The sequence below is a fragment of the Panthera leo genome, chromosome D1, assembly GCF_018350215.1.
Source record: "Panthera leo isolate Ple1 chromosome D1, P.leo_Ple1_pat1.1, whole genome shotgun sequence".
Lineage (NCBI taxonomy): Eukaryota > Metazoa > Chordata > Mammalia > Carnivora > Felidae > Panthera > Panthera leo.
In genome coordinates, this window is record NC_056688.1 from 63,393,898 (window position 1) to 63,416,291 (window position 22,394).

The window sequence follows — 22,394 nt, forward strand, 5'->3', positions numbered from 1 at the left end:
GCTAGAAGCTTCTTTAGTTCTTTTTCTCACTCTTTCATAATCCCTAACCCTCTCCGCTGGGCCTGCCTAGGGCTGGGTGCTGGATGTTGTGTACAGGTTCTTCCCTCAGGACGCTCCTAGGTGAATGCTTGTCTGAGGGACCTTCCCACACATTTGTGTGTGAGCTAAGCCAGCCCCAAAGCACATTAGAGTTGGCAGCTCAGGCAAATGCGACATTCATTCTGACCTTTTCAGAGCCTTCTTCCTGCCCTGCCAGTGTGGGTATCCTGGCCCCTTGAGTGCCAATTATTTCCCCCAATCGGGCTCTCATTGCTCCTTTCAAGATTTCAGAGTGTCTACAGCGACCTCCTCTTCTGAGAGTTCTTTAACACTAGTCTTAGAATTCCCCCCCGCCCCCATCCTCTGGCCTGATTTTCTTCTTCTTTTTTTTTAATCTTAAAATTATTTATTTATTTTTTTAATATGAAGTTTATTGTCAAATTAGTTTCCATACAACACCCAGTGCTCCTCCCAACAGGTGCCCTCCTCAGTACCCACTACCCACCCTCCCCTCCCTCCCACTCCCCATCAACCCTCAGTTTATTCTCAGTTTTTAAGAGTCTCTTATGGTTTGGCTCCCTCCCTCTCTAACTTTTTTTTTCCTTCCCCTCCCCCATGGGTTTCTGTTAAGTTTCTCAGGATCCACATAAGAGTGAAAACATATGGTGTCTGTCTTTCTCTGTATGACTTATTTCACTTAGCATAACACTCTCCAGTTCCATCCACGTTGCTACAAAAGGCCATATTTCATTCTTTCTCATTGCCAAGTAGTATTCCATTGTGCATATAAACCACAATTGCTTTATCCATTCATCAGTTGATGGACATTTAGGCTCTTTCCATAATTTGGCTATTGTTGAAAGTGCTGCTATAAACATTGGGGTACAAGTGCCCCTCTTCATCAGCACTCCTGTATCCCTTGGGTAAATTCCTAGCAGTGCTATTGCTGGGTCATAGGGTAGATCTATTTTTAATTTTTTTGAGGAATCTCCACACTGTTTTCCAGAGCGGCTGCACCGCTCCCACCAACAGTTTGCCTTCCCACCAACAGTTCAAGAGGGTTCCCGTTTCTCCACATCCTCTCCAGCATCTATAGTCTCCTGATTTGTTCATTTTAGCCACTCTGACTGGCGTGAGGTGGTATCTGAGTGCGGTTTTGACCTGTAGTTCCCTGATGAGGAGTGACATTGAGTATCTTTTCATGTGCCTGTTGGCCATCTGGATGTCTTCAGAGAACTGTCTATTCATGTTTTCTGCCCATTTCTTCACTGTATTATTTGTTTTTCGGGTGTGGAGTTTGGTGAGTTCTTTATAGATTTTGGATACTAGTCTGGCCTGATTTTCTAAGTGCTTTGCAACTTGTCTAGTACACATTCACTGGGAAGAAGGGTAGCTTTACCTTTAATCTGGATTGGCTTCCTCAGTTTTTGCTCTAAGTTTATGGCCGGGTCAAATTTTTTCCTAAAATCTTAAAGCTGTAATGGTGGACAGATAGGTAGGCTCCTGGGGCTCTGATAGAAGGGGACAGTGCTGACAATTTATATCTTCAAGATCCCCAGCAGATCCTTTCTTTTTCCAAGACCTGCCCTGTGCCCTGAATATGTTTCCTGGGAGTATGTAACTGAAGTGAGAATGGACTGAGATGTTGGAAAGGGGTCAAGTTCTTTGCTTTTTCTCTTTGGACCTGGTGATAAGTCTCTGAGGCCTAGCTAATGTGGCTTAGCTTGCATGAAGTTCTCCAGGTCTGTTCCTCCAGACATCCATTCATTCAATAAGTATCACTGGAGACCCAGTACGTATTAGGAACTGCTAGATGCTGGAGATACAGACATGAACAAGACACACTCATTCTCTTTCTTTGGGGTTTTACAGTTCAGTTGGGGGAATAATATTAAATAAGTTGGTGCCAATAAAATATAATTGCAAATTGTGATAAGTGCTATATAATAAAGAGAACACCGCCTTTCCCCTGGCTGCTCCTGTGTGTGTGTGTATGCATACGGGTGTGTGTGTGTGTGTACATGTAGCGGAAAGCACATCAGAGGCACTTTGGTTTAGATTGAAGTTATTAACAAAATATCTTGCAGGTTATGAGGTGAAATAAGAGGAGAGTTTCAAGGAGGGGGAAGCAGTTAGTATTAAATGCTACTGAAGCAAGTAAGAAAAACCTGAAAAATGTTCATTGGTTTTAGTAACAAGGAGGAGGTTGGTGAAAGTGATTTATTTCAGGCAGTTTTGTGAAGGGGAAGCCAGATTTTAGTGCATTCAGGAGCAAACGGGAGATAAGGAAGTAGAAATCACATTTTACTATTCTTTCATGAAGGTTGGCTTGAAAGGGAGAGAGAGATAATGGGACACTGGTGTCTGGATAGGCCTCCTAAAAAAAAAATAAGATAGATGTTCATAGCCCTTATGACAATGCTTGAGAAGTGGGTGTTCAAAATTTTTTTGCACAGTGCATGAATAAATATAGGCTAACAGTAAGAAAAGAAAGAGATTGAAAATATAGCATGGATAAATGATCCACTTCACAAATGGAGGAATTTCTTACAGAGAAGAAAGGGCATTGCTTCCTCTCAAGTTGATTAGGATGGGATTAGGATGGGAATCTGGGCAGATAAATGTGTGGGAAAGCAGCTGAACTAGGGGAAGTTAGTTGATGGCTGAGAACCTCAGTTCTCTCTGGGCAGGGAAGGAGGCAGGAAAGGGAATGAAGTGGGGCCTGGCAGGGCTGGGCATGGGAGTAGGTAGAGGTCTGGAATAGCAGCTGAGGGGACTGAAAGATACAGGGTGCCTGAAGACTTGTATGAAGATACCAGAGCAGCATGAGCCCATAATTGAGATCAGATACCAGGAATCCGTCGAGGAGCTGATATTCCTGGTTCAGTAATCTTCTGAACCAATTTAGATCATGTAGGACTCTTAACTGTTGAGGAAATGAAACTTCAGTAGCTGTTACACGGTTCAAATGTCCCGATCCAACATCAAGGTTACAAGCCCTATTGTTGATATGAACTTTTAGAATAGGATGGCACTGTTATCTCTGGGGTAACTTGTTCTGTTGATCTAGCTTTGGGTCAATTAGTGACATCGCTATATACTTGACTAGTATAGTCTAGGTATTCAGTTTTTGGTTTCTTGGAAAATTAATTTTTATATCAATTTTGTTGGCTGGCGTTGAAGGGTAAAAAGACTGAAAGTACTGGTGTAGGCTTGAGGGGATTGAAGAATGCACCATTGGATCCTGGCTGGAAAGGAAAGGATGTGAAACCAGAAGTTAGGTGGTGATGGGGGAAGAGCAAGAAAGACTCACAGGCATGGAATCATGCAGAGTTGGAAAGCAGGCATAATGGGGGCAATGGTTAGGAGATCTAGGTTAGGAAGCAGTGGTGGAGAAATCAGGCCTGTGGGCTTGCTAGATGATGAGCTGGGAAAACAAAATATTCCCATTTCATTCAGTATTATATAATAGCTTCATAGTAATCATAAGAAGTCCAGAATGATTATTCATTTGTCAGAAAGGGAAGGGTTGTTCATTGATTGGTCTGTGTGAATATAGCTGCTTGACGGTATTTGCTCGGTATGTGAATACCTTTGGGTATAGGTGGTAGGGTAGGGTATAGGCTCTGACAATACCACATCACATCCTCTTCAGCATCCAATCTGCTCCTCCTTTCACTGGCTAACAGTGGCAAGCTGACTCCTTGCTCTGTCTCTTTTCTCCTGATTTTTTTTTTTTTAATCATACAGGTCTCAGCTTGATACACAAGTTCCTGGGAAGAAAACGTTACAGAAGAGAAGCTCTGGCTTCTCATTTCAGACTTCCCTCCTGGGTAGCCAGGTGATGACCATTATGAAGACAGAGAGATACCTGAAGAAGATCCACTTCCTCTATCTCAATGTAGCTCCCAGCCGGCACTTTAGGTAAGTCCAGATGGCTTTTACTCTGGCCACTCCCTGTTTTCCTCCCATGCTATCTCCCACCCGGCTTCCTCTCCTTACCCACTCCTCTCCTGTCCTTTCTCTTCTCTGGCTGCTTCTCCTCTTTCTTCCAGTTTGCCTCCCTCTTCCCTTCTCAGCTTCCTCCTTTCCGTTCTGCACCTCTTCTTTGCTCCCTTTGCTCTCACAGCCTTTTCTACTTTTGGTTCTGTCTTCTTTATTCTGTCCTAAAATGGTAGAAACATTTGGTCGTAGCCTCGGAAGGGAATTTAATGGGGATCTCTTCCAACTCCAGTGCACAAATCTGGTGTTTGAACAGTGAGGGGAAGCTTTGAGTTTCCCAAGGGGCCCTGTTCCTTAGACTGAACCAAGCTCTGCCTTCTTTTAACTTCTACCTTCTGGTCCTGGTTTTAGCTCTGGGGCTATAAAAACAAGTCCCCTCCTTCCACATGACTCAGGAGGTGTTCATTTTCTTCTGTTAGCTCTAAAATTTATGTATGTCTCAAAGCCCTGTTCAAATCCCATCTCTTCTCAGAAATAATAATTACCATTAATCAATTTTTTTCCCAAGCACTGTGCTGTTATTATTTCCATACATGAGACGAGCACCCTGAGGCATAAAGAGGTTAAGTAACTTGTCACATACTAAGTGGTAGAAACAGACAAACCTAGCACTGTCTTAACTCAAAAGTCCATGCTCTTCAGCAGTATGTCGTGTACCCTCCCAGAAGGCTCTGTTTCCTACATACACTGCTGTCTTTCTCCTGAGCTTATGTAGCACTAATGGGGCATATCATCCATGCATTTACTGATCAGGTCATTTAACAAGTTCTCACTGAAAGCATTGTGCCAGTTATTAAGCAGTTGTCTTTTGGCTCTTCTCTCACTACTTCATGACACTGGGGCTGAGACTGCAAACTTTACTCCTCCTTTTTCAACTGGCCTCCTGTTAGGTTTTTTTTTTTTTTTTTTTTTTATGTTTATTTATTTTTGACAGAGAGAGAGAGACAGAGCATGAGCGGGGGAAGGGCAGAGAGAGAGGGAGACTCAGAATCCGAAGCAGGCTCCAGGCTCTGAGCTGTCAGCACAGAGCCCGACACGGGGCTCAAACTCACAGGCCAGGAGATCATGACCTGAGCCAAAGTCGCGCTCAACTGACTGAGCCACCCAGGCGCCCCCTGTTAGGTTTGGTTAGTAGGGGGTGCTAGAAGGAGACTGGACAGCAAGATAAGAGAAGGAACTTCCTCTTTCCCTTGCTTGCTCCTTCTGTCAGGATTGGTCCTCCACCCTGGCGGCAGTGGGCACCTTCTGAATTAGCCTCTTCATGATTCTGACGGCACCAGTGCCAGCTGGGTGGCACCTGCCCATCAGCTTTCTGTATCTTGACTGCCCCTCCTCCAAACTCCGAAGGCACTAGTACCAGTGTGGCAGTGCCTCCAATGAAATCCAGGCCCCAGGTCTACAAGCCCCTCCCCCAAGCTCATAGCTTCTGAGACTCCAGACCCCTTCCCTATGTTCCTCTCATTCTCGAGCTGGCATCCATTCCTGCGGTTATTGTATCAGTGCCACCTTGGTGTTCCCTTTTGGCTGTTTGTTTCTTTGACACCTTAAAAAAAAAAAAAAAGCTCTCTATTAAATTCACTTTGTTGAAATGCCCTGTTTGGTTTCTGCTTTCCTGATTGGACTGTTACTGATATCATGAAAGGAAAGGAGCCTCAAATATGGGATTCTGATATTGCCTTGGTAATGTCCTTGGCCTTGAACAGTACTGAGCTCCGTGCAAATGGTGTATAGGGTCCTAGAAATCCATGCCATGTAGTGGCATCACAGTTAATGAAATGATCACTTGTGGCTGACTGTGATGAACTACCTACTAACACCCAGTGGCCAGCCACCACACCTGACCAGTAACAGTGGCGGTGTGGGACGGGATGCTTACTGACTGCAGTGGAGAGCTCACACCAAGAAAATTACAAGCTTAGAACTTTTAAACTATCAGCTCCATCATAATCAGAGAAGCAGCACAATCAAAGATAATTAGGCACACGGAGAGACAAGAAACCATGAGCAAGAGAACTAAAAGGCAGTGAATAATTATAGGACGAACTCTGCCAAAGAAGGAAATCCAGTGAAGTGAGTTTAGCATTTGGTGGTGCTTTTCCCCAGAGGCGCCTGTGGATCCCACTATTGGCGATTGTGTGTCAGTTTTACTGTCAGCTCCTGAGCCGAGCTTTGGGTAGGCACAGACAGCCAAAGATCAGAGGCTGCAGCTGGGGACCCACACCCAGGAAAGCCATGTTTTCTGCTTCAACCTATAATGTGACCAGGGTACAAACCCAGAACCCACGGCATTAATTTGGACTTCCCTGATGTATCCATACAGATGATTTTCATATTTTACCAGTTTATTTTGCCTTTTTCTAGTTGTTCTCAAGTGAGAGTGTTCTAAATTTCTAGTGCACCATTAGTTAAAGCAGAACCCTGCCCTTTATTGTTTCCTTTTGTTTCTTGGACATGTAATGGGTTTGTTGTTTTTTTTTTCAATGTGTTTGAATTTATCAATTTTTTCTTGGATTTGTCCCAGGTTTTTTAATTAAGTTTTTCATTTAATTCTAACATAGTTAACATACAGTGTTATATTGGTATGTCCTGGATGTTAATTCATACTCAGATAGGAATTTATTTCTTCACTTCCTTAGAGTCTTCATTCAAGTGTCACCTCTCCCTCCCTCGCCCTCCCCCCAAAACTCCTGTCCTCCCCTGGCATTGCCAACCTCCTTTTCCTGTGCTTTTCTTCCCCTCTCATTTATTATGTTTATCATCTTTCTTCTTCAATAGAATGAGAGCTCTGTCAGGGCAGGGATTTTTGTTTGTTATGTTTAACAGCATACCCTGAGGGTTTAGAACAATTTGGCATAGAGTAGAGACTCAATAACATTTGTTGAATGAATGAATGAATTATCCAGAGTAGGAACAGGCATGGAGGCAAGTAGATGATGAGTTCCATATAGAACTTGCCGTGTTTCAGTAAGGCAGAGAGCTTGAGGTGTTTGGGAAGCAGTTGAATACTCTCTAGCATCACTTAATACTCCAATTGATCTGAGCCCTTTGAGGGCAAGGACTATGTAGCAGTTATTTTTATGTCCTCATCTCCAATCACAGCACTTGGACAGAAGGGAAACTCGATAAATGGTTTAATTAAATTCCATATGAAGTCAGGGACTGAATTTTTCCTGTTTACTGCTATATCCTTAGTGCCTAGCACAGTCGAATGAATAACTATCCCCCAAAGGAGCACTCGCTGTGGGGAGTGAGAAGAGTACCCTCTATCCTGACCGTGTGCAGGAAGAGTAGCATTTAGGGGTGCCTGGCTGGCTCATTCTGTAGAGCATGGAACTCTTGACCTTGGGGTTGTAAGTTTGGTTGTACAATGTTGGCTGTAGAGATTACTTAAAATCCTAGAAGAAGAAGGAGAAGAGGGAGAAGAAGGAGGAGAAAAAGAAGAAGAAAGCAGCTTTTGAAAAAGAGAAAAGAAAGAGTAGTGTTCATTAAGAAGGTCATAAGGGAAGGAATGACCCCTTGGGGGAGCCAGGGTTCAATTAGTACAGGAAACTGTGGGAAACTAAGCAGCCCAGTGGTTAAGGGAGGTGACTTGAGTCAGGTAGATTCAGTTTTAAATCCTATATTCTTTCCTTAACTATCTTGGAAAAAGTTATGGCTCCTTTTGTTTCAGAAGAAATGGTTTGGGGGAAAAGAGTACTTGGGAAAATCTAGTCACTTTGTCAGAAAGGAAACAAAGTTTTACATGACTTGACTTAGTGAGTTCATTCTGGATCTATCTAAATGTTCTTCAGTCATTTGCTTAATCATGTATTCTAGAAAGTTGAGAGGGAAGAGATAGAAGACGGCCATTTTATCTCTTAGGCATTATAGGCATAGGAACTGGGACATCAAAGCTTATAAAGGGCTTTCAAATATACTTAATGCTTAAGTATATTATTGGCTCCAAGTTATGAAAATAAAACTGTAAAATAAAAGTTGATAAATACTTTATTGAATGTGCCCAAACAGCATTATGCTAACCAGTCTCCTGCAACTAGATACAACTATATAAATGGCATTTACTTTGGGATGCAGGTGCATTGTGCTGAAGTAAGAGAACTTAGTAGGATTTTAAGGTGGCTCCGGAGGTACTTGATTGGTTCTTTTGGCTGCAGTTTTCCTCTTTATTTGCCTGTGTCGAGTCTTCTATTCACCCCCTGCTTTTCCCCATTCTCAGTTACTCCCAACAGCACCCACTGATTTTTCTCTGCATGTTATTTCAGTACCTAGAGATATACATATTTTATCATTTCTAAGATGTACTTTTTTTTTTTTTTTTACATTTTAACATCTCTGAAATTATGATGCATCTTACAAATTGGTGGAGTATCACATTGGCAGCATTTTAATGTTTCATTTTTTTTTTAATGCTGCAGCTTACAACTGATGGCATCTTAGGTTTGATGGAATGTAAGGTATCTGGATCTGGAGATATGATCTTCTTAGACCTGGCTGGGTGCCTTTTTCTTTCTTCCCTTCCATCTTTGGCTTCCATTTATTCTTAATATTTATTTCCTTGGGGCACTTAGATGACTCCATTGGTTAAGGGTCCGGCTCTTGATTTTGGCTCAGGTCATGATCTCACGGTTTAGTTCGTAGGATGGAACCCTGTGTGGGGCTCTGCACTGACAGCAGGGAGCCTGCTTAGGATTCTCTCTCTCTCTCTCTCTCTCTCTCTCTCTGTCCCTCCCCCACTTGCTCTCTCTCTCTCAAAATAAATAAATAAACTTTTAAAACATTAATAATATTTGTTTCCTTTTTTGAGTTTGAAGATCATTCTTTTCTCTTTCCCTTCTTCCCACTTTCTTCTGCCTTCATTCCTGCTGCCATGTTTCGCCTCTCCATCCTTCTTTTGTCCCTTCCTGACGTCTGCAAGAGTTCCCAGGGCTCCTGCTGACCAGAGCTCTCTTCTAAAGGCCCTACAGCCTGGTGGTGGTGCCACCCAAGAAGGTGAACCCTGAGTACTACATCTTCTCTCCCTTTGGGATCCTGCATGTCCATCCTGTGGAGGGCAGTGAGACGATCACGCTGGGCACCTGGCACCGCCATTCTGTCCTCTGGCAGCAGCTCCAGTCCATCCCGTTCTTCAAATATTTCCTCTTATACAAGGCCTTGGCTTGGTAGGTGGTGACAGTATGGGATGTGGGGAGAAGTGTTGTGGGGAGCAGTAGCATGCTGTCGCTGCCCTCTGGTCTGTAGTTGGAAGAGGAGTGTGAAGTTGCACGGGCTGCACCGGCACCGGACTTTCCTAGGGAAGCATCTGCTCTTTGCTGTGCCCCACTTTGGAGCTGGGCTTCTGCATATTAGCAGGTAAGGTCTTCAAAATACAATGTCAATGGACCTTTTGAATTATTGTTACAAAAAAACAATAACATGTTCCTTGTAGAAGGTTTGGAAGACATGAAAAAGCACAAAGAGAAAAAAATCTTTAATCTTACCAACTGTAAATAACCACGACAAACATTTTGCACATTTCCCTTCTGGTCTTATTTTCTATCACATATACGTATGTGGTCATACTTGACATACTGTTAAGTAACCAGTTTTTTTTATGAATAATGTATCTTGAGCATATTTTCATGTAATTAGGTATTCCTACATCACCTTGCCCCAGACCACACAATTATTGAGTATTGGATCTAGGGATGTAACTCAGGTGCCTGAATTCAAATTCTCTGCTCTTCCCATGGTACCTTTTGGGTTCTTTTTTTTGAAGAAAAGCTTAGTTATTCCTGTTTTCAGTACTTTCTTACTTATCTTGCACTTCTCAGCCACTCTAATTCTCTTCTGTGATAGAAGTTGCAAACTCAGATGCCCACAGGGCCTGAGCCGGAGCTATGGAAGAAACGTAGTGGATTAGGTGCAAGACATTAGGGAGCAGGGGAATACAGTCTGGAGACTGCATCTAAATAGGACAGTCACTACTGAGTTCCAGTTGTCTGTTGCCTCTGGGAATATGGGTACAGCATGCCAGCTGCCTTGTTTTTCAGGATTTCCTGGAAATCCACATTTTGTTGTAAAATGTCTTAATTTTACCTACTTAACTCAAATTTTTATTAAAACAGTGTGCTGGCCAACTCTTACTGGAACATATGAAAACATTTTCAGTCTGAATTTGACCCACGGGTTACTAGTTTGAAACCTTTGCTCTGGGAATCCTCCAGTCTAGCCTAATCATCATAGTGTAATTAAAAGCATAAGGGCGTGGAGACTGGACAGATCTGAATTTAAATCCTGAACCCTAGCAAGGACTTTACTCCTTGAGCCTCGTTTCCTGATATAAAAACTAGGGATAAACGTTTCTACCACGCAGCTATAGTGAGAAGTGAGATTGTAAATATAAAGTACCATGTTAAATGCCTTTTAATAGGTGCTGAATAAATGATACCCATTATGATCACCTTTTGCTTATTGGGGATCTTTCGTCTTTTTCAAGGATTTTTAGAGATGTAGAATTCTCATGGAGAGAGTAGATAACAGAAGCAGGTTTTCTCAGGGATGGTCAGCCCATAGAGAAGTTAGAGGTTCCTCACCTTTGATCCTAAAACTGATCTGCCCATCTAGATTTTTGGGGCCCTTAGGCCTTTCAAGGAGACACTCTCCTGGCAGAAAGGTCAGTCAGTAGAAACATTTGCACATAACTCCAGGCCTTTCCCAAAGCATTCCCCGACCAGCAACTTCCTCAGCTTGAATTCTTCCAAAGAATTCTCAAGAGGAATCTGTCTCTGTAGGTCACCAGGAATGTTAGAATCTTTCTAAATCTTTGCTTATTCTGCGGTGTGCTGGGCTAGGAAGAGGTCAGAAGTGTTCAAGGAAAGAAGGTTGAGATGCCGGCTCTGACAAGCTTAGCCATTGATTGCAGGCTTCTGCAGGAGCTGCGTTCTGTATCCTGGCTCCCCCAAGACCCCGATCAATGCTATGGGCTGCTGGACCTGCAACGGGCTCTAGCCAAGGAGAACCACAAGGCTCTGCAGCTGCTCCATCGCTGCCTGCACCTCTGCACATCCATCCTGCACCTGGTAAGAGGCTGCAGTGCAATTTATTGTGAACCTTTTCCCCAAGCTGAGCTTGCCAGAGGCCCAGTCTCCTTTTGGCTCACGCTTCTCCTGGGATCCCCTGTGTGGTCTGGACTCTGAAGTTGGCCCAGAGCCATTGTCCTGCCCAGCACCAGCAGTCTCTGTTGTGGGGTGGATGGATCAATTACAGACGGGCAGAGGCTTGGACCCAACCTTTTCCCTAAGGGTTGGTCCTGGCCTTGAGCAGGGAGGAGAAGGAACATAGCAATGGTTTTCTTTAGCTGTTTGTGCCAGGGTCATTAGGGAATTTGAAAGTTGGAGTCTGGATCTTTCATGCTACTAGGCTTATCTTTGAACCTATTTTGAATCTTCGGTAGGCCACTGTGGCTGGTAGAAGCATCCGGTGATGGAGTCCTTCCTAATTATGCCTACTTTGCATCTGTGGTACCTGCCCTCAGCCTAGGGCTCCTGGAGGCCCTGCTACATGTTCCTGTCACAATAGTTTGCTGTCTGTCGGGTGGGGCTGGATATTTACCTAGTTCTCTGGCTGATCGCTGTCTCTAGGTAAACTAGATCTGAGAGAGATCTAGTACATGAGAAATAATGTACGAGAAGCCCTAGGTAGATTCATACAGGGAAATGGCCTTCAGCCTCCAGACAATAACAGCTGGACCTCACACTGCACTAAGCTGAATGGGGCCAAAGGTGGGGGCAAGCTATTCCATGGCCTTTCTGTACCTCCCAGGTCCTAAATCCCACTCTTGTTTTAATGTTACAAAAATATTAAAAATTTTTAATAGTAGTTTACTTTGGGGGTACCTGGGTAGCTCAGTTGGTTAAGCATCCAACTCTTGATTTCAGCTCAGGTCATGAGCCCATGGTTGTGGGCATGCTGGGCATGGAGCCTGCTTAAGATTCTCTCTCTGCCCTTCCCCTGCTCTCTCTCTCTCTCTCTCTCTCTCTCTAAAAATAAAAAATAAATAAATAAAAATAGAGGTTTATTTTGTCAATTAAGGTAAATTTTGCATGCAGTAAACAAATTGTAAGTGTGCAGTTTGTTGAAATATTTACATGTATATACATCCATGTAACCACCACCCAGATCAAGATGTAGAACATTTCCAGCACCTCAGCAAGCTCCCTGGTACCTCTCCTGTCAATACCCCCACAAAGGTAACTACTACTCTGATCTCTGTCACCATAGATTAATTTAGTCTGATTTTGAATTTCATATAAATGGAATCACCATTTTTTTTTTTCACTCAACATTATGTTAGCAAGGTTTATCCATAATCTTCTAGGAAGCAGTGGTTCACTCTTTTGTATGCTATGTAGTATTTCCTGTATGAATATACCACAATTTATTCTCCTATCGATAGACATTTGAGTTTGTTTCAGCTTTTGCTGTTATGAATAATGCTGATGAGAACATTTTTTTTTTTAATTTTTTTTTAACATTTATTTATTTTTGAGACAGAGAGAGAGTATGAACAGGGGAGGGTCAGAGAAAGAGGGAGACACAGAATCTGAAACAGGCTCCAGGCTCTGAGCTGTCAGCACAGAGCCCGACGTGGGGCTCGAACCCACGGACCGCGAGATCATGACCTGAGCTGAAGTCGGACGCTTAACCGACTGAGCCACCCAGGCGCCCCTGATGAGAACATTCTTGTGCATGTCCCTTGGTGGACATAAGCACTCATTTGTTTGGAGTATGTGTTCTAGGAGTGAAACTGCTGGAATAAGGTACATGTCTGTTTTACAGTACCAAACAGTTTTCTGGAGTGGTTGTACCAGTTTGTATTCCCCCAACAGTGTAGGAGACTTCCAGTTGTCCTATGTTTTCATCAACCTTTAGTATTGTCAGGGTTTTTAATTTTAGCCAAACTGGTATATAGTGGTATCTCATTGTAGTTTTGTTTGTTTGTTTGTTTTAGAGAGAGAGCACATGCAAGCAGGGGAGGGGCAGAAGGAGAAGGAGAGAGAGAAAATATCAAACAGGCTCCACACTCAGTGCAGAGCCAGATGCGGGACTTGATCTCACAACCATGAGATCATGACCTGAGCTGAAATCAGGAGTCAGACACTTAACCGAATGAGCCACCCAGGTGCCCCTCACTGTAGTTTTAATTTGTGTTTCTATGATCACCAAGGTTGTTGAGCGTCTTTTCATATGCTTATTGGCTGTTTTGGTACCTTCTTCTGTGATGGTCTAAGTCTCTTGTTTATTTTTAACTGTTGTCTGTTTTTTTCCTATTAATATGTAAGAGTTCTTTAGATAGTCTAGATATGCATCCTGTATCAAATATATATATATATAAAATAGATATTTTCTCCCAGTCTGTGGCTTACCCTTTTACTATTTTAATAGTGTCTTTTTTTTTTTTTTTTTTTAAGTAAGCTCTATACCCAACATGGGGCTTGAACTCATGGCCCTGAGACCCTGAAATCAAGAGATGTATGCTCTACCAATTGAGCCTGCCAGGTGTCCCTTAATGGTGTCTTTTGATTAACAGAAGTTCTTAATTTTCTTGAAGTTCATTTTGTCAATCTTTTTTGATTAGTGCCTTTTGAGTCCTGGTTTAAGAAATCTTTGCCTGCCCCAAAGTCATGTAGATATTTCCTTGTTTTCTTCCAGAACTTTTATTATATTTTTCACATTTAGGTCTATAGTACATTTCAAATTAATTTTTATGTATGGTGTGACATAAGAGCCAAGTTTTATTTTCCCCATTTATTGAAAAAAATATCCTTTCCCCACCTAATTACAGTGGTGTCATTGTCTTAAATCAGATGACTGTATATGTGTGGGTCTGTTTCTAGACTGTCTTGTGTCTGATTAGTCTGTCTTTTGGTCAGTGTCACACTATCTTAATTATTGCAGCTTTGCGGTATGTCTTGATATCTGGTATTATAGGTTCTATAAGTTTTTATTATACAAGATTTCCCTGGCTGTGCTAGGGTCTTTAAATTTCCATATCAAGTTTAGAATCAGCTTGCTAATTTCCACAAAATAATTTCCTGGGATTTTTTTTATTGGCTTGTTTTAAATTTGTATATCAATTCGAGGGAGAATTGATATCTTAATATTTCATTTTCTAATTCATATACATGGATCTCTTCATGTATTTTGATTTCTTTACTTTCTCCTACTGAGGTTTTATAGGTTTCCTATAGAAGTCTTGAATATATTTCATTAGACTTATTACTAGATATTTGGTATCTTTTTGTTGCTATTGTAAATGGTATTTTAAAACATTATTGTTTTCTAATAGTTGCTACACCATACACAAAAATTAATTCATGGTATATAAAAGACTTAAGTGTGAAAAGAAAATCCAAAAAGCTTTCAGAAGACCATATCACATGTTTATTATCTCAGGGTTTCTTAAGATATTAAAAAGTGTAAACCATAAAATATCAAGACATTTGTCTGTACTAAAATTAACTTTTTGGGGTGCCCAGTTGCTTGAGCGTCCAACTTTGGCTCCGGTCATGATCTCATGGTTCGTGAGTCCGAGCCCCACGTGGGGCCCTGTGCTGACGGCTCAGAGCCTGCAGCCTGCTTCAGATTTTGTGTTTCCCTCTCTCTCTGCCCCTCCCCAACTCATGCTCTATCTCCCTCTCAAAAATAAATAAGCATTAAAAAAATTAAAATTAACTTTTTAAAAAGCACCATAGGAAAAGTGAAAAGACAAGCAAATGCAACATGTAGAGCCACTTTCTGTGCTGCTGTGTGGAATGGAATGGAACTTGTCCCTGTTGGCAGTCACCCCAAAGGTGAGGGGTGGCGCAGCAGAGAGGGAGAAGGAGGAATCATCCCAAATGGCAACTGAATTGTTATAGAGCCAAGCCTGTACTCTGTGCTAATAAAAGCATGCTGCTGCCCAATAAATTGTAGCATTATTAAATAACTAAAATAGATTTGAAACACTAAATAAATAATGATATAAAATGTGAGTGTTTGGTAGATAACCTTTATCAATTTTTAAGGATGTTCCCATCAATTCTTAGTTTGCTAAGAGGTTTTACCACGAATGGGTGTTGAATTTTGTCCAGTGATTTTTTTTTCTGATTCTGTTTAAACGTTTATGGGAATTATTCTCCTTTAGTCTAATATGGTGAATAATTGGTGTTACACCAGCTTTGCATTACTGGGACAAACCCATTTTCTTTTTTTCTTCTTACTTCTTTCTTGTATAACTTTTTATTTTGATATAAGTTCAAATTTATTAGGAAAGTTGCAAGGATAGTATAATAAACTCTCACTTACCTTTTACCCAGATTATTAGTTTGTCTTATTTATCATTTCTGCTCTTTTTCTTTCTCTATGTAAGTATACATTATTTTCCTGAACCATTTGAGAGTTTTAAGTTGCACATGGTAAGTTCCCTTACCCCTAAATATGCCAGTGTGTTTCTCTTTAAGAACAAGGACATTTTCTTCCACAACTCCAGTGCAATGATCAAACATCAGGAGATTTCATTTGGATACTATTTTGTTATCTAACCCATAGTCCTTCCTAGAAATTTGCGAATTATTCCAAAAATGTCCTTTATAACTGTTTTCTTTTTTTTGTTTTTTTTGTTTTGTTTTGTTTTGTTTTGTTTTTGTTTCAGGATGCAGTCCAAAATTGTGCACTGCATTTAATGGTCACTTCTCCATAGTCTCTTTCATATGTCACAGTTCCTCTGCCTTCTTTTTGGCTCCTTGTCTCATGGTGGGACAGCCGTACAATAGGGTCTTCATTCCAAAGCCACCTCCCCCTCCACATCAGAACAAGAACAGCCTTTGCTGAGCTCTTGCTTGGCACTTTCCCCTTTCCTGTTTTGCTTCCCGCTTTCCCTTGGAGGTTTGTTTCCTGAAGATCATTTCTTTAATAAATCACATTTCCCCAAATTCCTCTCTCAGGCTCTTCTTCTAGGGAACTCAGTCTAAGAAAATGTATATATTAGACCAAGCTCACTCATTGTTCTGTGCAAATATTCTACGACCACAATAATTTTTTTAATCCACCTTATCTTTCAGTTTCTGAGAGATGCATGTTAAAAACATCCCCTCCTATGACTATAGATTTGTTCATTTCTCCTTGATGTTCTTTCATTTTGCAACATGTATTCCAAAATCATGTTGTATGCATAAAGATTCATAATAGTATTTCTTGGTGACTTTATTGCTATGAAAAGTCTGCATTCTGTTACTACTTTTATGCTAGAGTTCTCTTTTGTTTGAGGTAAACTACATCAGGCATTTGCTCCATGTATCTTTTTCTATTAGTTTGTTTTCAACCTTCCTTTGTTATTTTGTTTTATGTGTATCTCTTACAAATAGCTGGAAGACATTTAGTCTGAGAGTCTATGTCTCGCAATAGATTTATCTCATTTATTATGATGACTGATAAGTTTGGACTTATTTTTTCCATCTTATTTTGATGTTTTCTATTTCCTGCAATTTCTGGTTGATTCTTCCTCGTGTTTCTTGTCTCTTGGTGGGTTGTTTACATTTTTGTTGCCATTATTGTCCTCTAATGATTTGGATGTTATACATTTTATTTTTCTCATAGTTGCCCAGGAACCACTCAATGCCTATTCATCCTTCTTAGTTTTAGAATCTTGACTGTTTCTTTTCATAAACTTGTGCTGGAGGAAGCCACTTAACTCTGTTCAGGGCAATGAAACATTAAGTGGAAGTCACCAAGAAAACTTTTAGAGGCATATCTAACCGGGATGTCATAGTGAGCATTTACTCCTGACTTATTGTCTGACCCTTGGATGAAATTTTTGGTGATAGAGAAGCTTTTACACAATGATAAAGGCAAAAGTCATATTAAAGATGGAGGAGAAGGAACATAAAAGGAGCTTTTTTTTTTTATGTTTTATTTTTGAGAGACAGAGAGAGACAGAGTGTAAGTGAGGGAGGGGCAGAGTGAGGGAAAAACAGAATCTAAAGCAGGCTCCAGGTTCTGAGCTGTCATCACAGAACCCGATGCAGGGCTTGAGCCCCACCAACAGTGAGATCATGACCTGAGCCAAAGTCGGACGCTTAACCGACTGAGCCACCAGGTGCCCCAAAACGAGTGTTGTTTTTATCGATACTGTTGGGCCAATATACCATTAAGGGATTTCTTATTGCGTTAAATAAACCTTTTACTTGCTTAAACTGCACTTTTTTCCAGTTTTCTCTCACTTGCAGCTGAATCCATATGTAAGAAATGTATACACCTGCTCAAAAGATGTAGCTGTTCCATTTACACTTTTATAACAATGTCTCTTTCATGTCTTTTTCTAAAAGCACTTTGTCAAGAAGGCCTTCTCTGGGTCACCCTATTTAAACTTGCAAACCCCCACTATCACCAGCATCCCTGACCCCTTTTTCTACTCTGTGTTTCCTTTGCTCATAGCACCTATAACCTTTTTATATAGAATATAAATTACTTATTTATTATTATATATTATTATATTATATATTATTGTATTTCTCCCCCCACCTCCAAGAGGGTAGGGATTTTTATTTGTTTCATTCACTGATATATCTGTAGTGCTTCTTATAAGTTATGTCATATAGTAGGTGCTCAGCGAGTGTTTTGAGTGAATGAATGCCAAGTGTGCATTTGTATCCATGTCTTTCTCCCTAGCAGAATAAGAACCTTTACTGTATTCTAATTTCCTTTCTCTCCTCTCTTCCTCTCCCCACCTTCCACCCTCCCTATTCCACTTATGTTCAGATCTTCTGGAATTTAATTCTGGATTGTTATGAACATTCTTGTTTTGTAGCCTGCTCATTTAGACCTGGCAATATGTTTTACAAATGTCTTTGCTCATCAAAGCTTCTTGTAGCTCTTATATTCATTTTCCTCTGTCAAAAATATACTGTTGTTTGTTTTGTTTCATTTTTTTCAGAGAGAATCTGTGGATGGTAAATGTTTAGAGTCTTTGTATATCTAAAAATGTCTTTATTCAGCCCCAAATTTCAGTGTGATACTGTGGCTAGATACAGAATTACAGGTTAAAAAAATTCCTCAGAACTTTGAAGGTATTGAAGATATTGCCCCTTAGTGGTGAGGCTTTAAAAATGTATACTGATTACATACTTGTGTAGTAATTATTGTTGCTTTGTGTATGGTTTTATCCTAATTGGCACTCAGTAAGCCCTTTCAGCTTGAGAGATACATTCTTTTTATATGTCCTGTGGAACCACCTGTGCCAGGCATTATGTGAAGCAATAAATGCAATAAGATGTGACAGAGGCCTCGTCCTTGTAGAATTGCCAGTGCAGTGCACGAGTGACACGAGTAACTAGCTAGTGGTGATGCGTCGCACTATGGGCTGTGAAGTGGGAAGCACTCAAAGTATGGAGGGTATTTCTAGAGCGTGAAAGAGAACCTCTTGTCAAGCCCAAGGGCACATTTGTGTATGATGTGTGGCTCAGGCCTCAAGTGCCTTATGTCTGGGTCTCAGAAGACTGGGGTTTGAGCTCAGGTTGAGCAGAATACAATCTAATCACAGAGTCTACTGAGCATCAAAACAGACAGGAGAGCTTCAGGGACAGAAGGTCCATCTGGCCAAGCATGTCTTCCTGGTGTCTCTCCTCTGTTCCTCAACAGGACAAATCCTGAGAGGTGGCAACTGTCAGCAACCTCCCAGATGTGAGAAAGAGCCACCAAGAGGCTCTTAGACTTTTATCCCACATTCTTCATCCCCCAGTGGAAAGCCTCTGTCAGTGCCCCGAGGCAGCATCTGCTGTCACGTAAGGAGTATTATGCTAGCCAGCAGGCCACACCTCCCAGCCCTGCTGATTGGAATCCGTGTCCTGGAATTATTGCCCTACTTATCCAATCTTTCTCTTCTTTTGTGTAGCCTGTGTGTTAGTAAGCTTCTCTGTTTACACACACACACATTTTCTCTCTGAGTTCGATCCTTGAGGCCTTTAGCAGACAGGCCTGGCCTATCAAATTAGCACTGTGGCCTCTCAATGTATGTTCTCCATTTTGCATCTTCTCTGGTCACTAAAGGATTTCGGGGGCTAATCTCTACCAAAAAGCAGCCTTCCGTGGGTATATCGAGGTGCTAGGTTTCAGACTCTGAGACCCAAGAGTTTTGCACAGGCCAGCGGGTAGCCAGTTTGTTTTCTTTTCCCTTTGTCCAGTGAGTTTTCCACTCTCTATTCTGACAGGTTCACGAGGATACGTATCACATGCAACAGGGCCTGCAGGAGCGGCTGAAAAACTGCAAGAGGATCAGGACTGACCAACTCTCGGTGTATCTTCAGAAGGAACAGGGCCAGCAGCTGGAGCAGAAGCTGAGGCAGACAGAGGCGTGGTTGCTGCGGCTGGGACAGTTGGCCCGCCTGGTGGACCACATGATTGGCCAGAACCTTGTGTCTATCATAGAGGAGGAGATAACCTCCTTCGTGGCCAACATCCTGCAGGTAAGGGAGTGCATGGCATGTGTGGAGGCGGGACAGGCAGTCAAGGCCACATGGCAGACAGCAGATACTGACCTGTAGCCCCACGAGCTGTCCTGACCTTTCTTGACAGGCCCCAAGGCAGAATCCCTTTCTCTCAGCAGAGCTGGTCTTTGACGATTGTGGCCAGCTGTCTCATGAGCCATGTATTGAAAACATGATCCAGATTCTAACTGGGGGCCTGCAGTCTGTCAAGGCCTCTGCCCTGAAGGTATTCTGGACTGGGCAGGGGGGCTGGCTGCAGGAATTCCCAATTCTAATCCCCTGTGTAATCAGAAGTTCTCAGCCTGGTCTGAACTTAGTTCCTTGTTTTCTGTTTCTGCCCCCCTCTACCTGCCTTGGTGTGAAGGTAATGCAATCTACAGACCTGAAGACCCCCTGGGACTCCTTGATTTCTGAAGGTATTTAAGTAAGGAGACACAGGCAGGGGAGTAGGAAGGGTGGAAGGAGCAGGGAGAGTCACATGCACAGTGCCAATGGCATGGCCACAGAGTCAGGCCTTAGGTGTGGAGGGAGCAGCTATGACCTGGGTACTGCACACAGGTGTGGGGGGCGGGGGTTAGTGTGGGTGTGTCTTTGCTCACTCATGCCTGTGCTTGTGTGCATGTGTGTGCATCCAGTTGAGTGGAATGAGAGGTGTGTAAAAGAATGTAAGTACATTGTCCTTCCTCTCGTTCATTCAAAATCCGTGAAATTACTCTCTAATGTCAGAATGGCATTTTGTTTACTATTAAATTTGATTGCCAAGTAAATTTGTACTTACTTGAAGAACTCTGCTTATTTGATATTTGCTTTATTTCAGACAACTCTTTTTCATTTCATGTAAGATAATCTATTAGTATTGAGCTATTATGGTGACCAGTTATTACTGGCTTTCAGTCCTCAAACTTGTTAACAATCAGGGAGGAAATACATGTTCACATTTCCTTTATTTGCAATACTAACCCAGTTACAAATAAAACCATTACATGCATTCAGGCACATCTGACATGTAAGTATTTAACCCCCACCACCGCCTTGACTCAACTAGTATGTTTTCAGCAGGATGATTTAAAGACATGAAGTTGGGCGCCTGGGTGGCTCGGTTAAGCCTCCGACTTCAGCTCAGGTCATGATCTCACAGTGTGTGAGTTTGAGCCCCGTGTCGGGCTCTGTGCTGACAGCTTGGAGCCTGGAACATGCTTCGATTCTGTGTCTCCCTCTCTCTCCACTCCTCCCCTGCTCACACTCTGACTCTCTCTCTCTCTCTCTCTCAAAAATAAATAAACATTAAAAATTTTTTTAAAAATAAAGACATGAAGTCAGTTTTAGGAAATAGATGACAAGGAAGTGGAAGGTTCATTGAAAGCAGCACATGTCTTTTACAAATCACACCAATTGGGGCATATTTGTTCTCAAGCGAATCTAGGTTAAATGGTAGAGACTATTGATATTTGTTTTACATGGTCAGTGGAAAGAGGTAGGGCTCTAGAACCAAACACATTAGTTTACTAGCCTGTAAAATGGGAATTAGATATTTTTGTTAAAATACCTAACTTGCAGCATTAAAAGAGGTGATATGTCTAGTGTAGTGCTCAGCACATAATGATACATGCTAAAGATAGTAACTTCTTAGCATTATTAGTATTAAGGACTGAGGAAAACCAGAAATTTCACATTATTCTCTCATATTTTTTACTAATTCATGTTTTGGTATATTGTAGTATTTTTCTTTGAATGGCAAAACAAGCAAAAACCTTAAAATTTTATTCTAAATTATAATGAAAGTGAAAATATTCACTTGCAATGTCCTGGGTTATCCCGTCTACTTTTTTTTTTTTTTTTTTTGAGAGAGAGAGAGAGAGAGAGAGAATGAGAGAGAGAGAGAGAGAGTGAGAGAGAGAGAGCACACACAGAAGGGGCAGAGGGAGAGACTCTTAACCAGGCTCCACGGTCAGCGAGTAGCCCAACTCAGGGCTTGATCCCACAATCTTGGGATCATGCATGACCTGAGCTGAAATCAAGAGTTGGACGCTCAATTGACTGAGTCACCCAGGCGCCCCTATCCCTTCTACTTTTAAAGGATCACCACGGACCGGTACATTTAGGCATGAAATGTCCTGATGCTTGTTATCTTACTTTCAAATGTTTTTGAGGAAAGAGAAAAGGAAAATGAAAGCAATGTGGGCAAAATGTTAATAATTGTTGAATCAAAGTGGATGGGTAAAAGGGGTTTGTAGTACTTTTAAACTTTCTTACATATTTGAGATTTTTCAAAACCAACATTTGAAGGAAAAAAAAAAAAGATCGACATGGAAAATCACAGTAATATCATGGAGGAACTAGAACCAAAGTTCTGATTTAGGATTTTTCTTAAATTCTTGATGAAAATTGGAGTAGTATTTAATAAAACTAAATATCTAGCAGTTAAAACAGAACTAGTGGTGTTTAAGAAACATACATCTATCTGAGAAATTTGTTACTTAAGTGAGGCAAAATGTGTACATCGTTTTAGCCAAATTACAAAATAATTTCAGCAGCTCTACTTATACATACAAACATGAAAAATCAGCCCCTTACAGTAGAAACTTACACACTGACTAGAGTCTGACCCCTAGAAGAAGACTCAATCTATTACTAATAACATAGTTGCAACATGTCTTGCAGTCTTTAAGCTTCATTCTCCAACATTTTCCACAGAACAGTCTTAGTACTAGAACCAAAAAAAGATGATCAATATTGTTACCCTTACAATCGTTTCAGGAATTTTGAGCAGTTTAAAAATAGGAAAATACAATCAGATAATGATTCTTCTCATCTGGCAGGTGTCAAGTTCAGGAACTTAAGGTTCTTACGTTA

The 22,394-nt window shown here is 41.5% G+C and overlaps 1 protein-coding gene across 21 annotated transcripts in view; it reads left to right on the top strand.

The window, feature by feature from the left end:
- Nucleotides 1-22,394, top strand: part of DNHD1 (dynein heavy chain domain 1) — a 92,870-nt gene that overhangs the window by 15,097 nt on the left and 55,379 nt on the right. For 19 of the 21 annotated variants that reach the window (XR_006193811.1, XM_042906047.1, XM_042906063.1 and 16 more), the window contains 7 exons: nucleotides 3,790-3,963; nucleotides 8,997-9,200; nucleotides 9,280-9,390; nucleotides 10,943-11,099; nucleotides 19,266-19,520; nucleotides 19,630-19,767; nucleotides 19,906-19,957. Coding sequence is in view for 19 of the 21 variants with exons in the window: in XM_042906047.1 (XP_042761981.1) it covers nucleotides 3,790-3,963; nucleotides 8,997-9,200; nucleotides 9,280-9,390; nucleotides 10,943-11,099; nucleotides 19,266-19,520; nucleotides 19,630-19,767; nucleotides 19,906-19,957 (1,091 nt within the window). In the remaining 2 variants the exon portion in view is untranslated. Of the gene's footprint in view, nucleotides 1-3,789; nucleotides 3,964-8,996; nucleotides 9,201-9,279; nucleotides 9,391-10,942; nucleotides 11,100-19,265; nucleotides 19,521-19,629; nucleotides 19,768-19,905; nucleotides 19,958-22,394 lie in introns of those variants that run through there. The other 2 variants (XM_042906061.1, XM_042906062.1) reach the window with 2 other exon arrangements.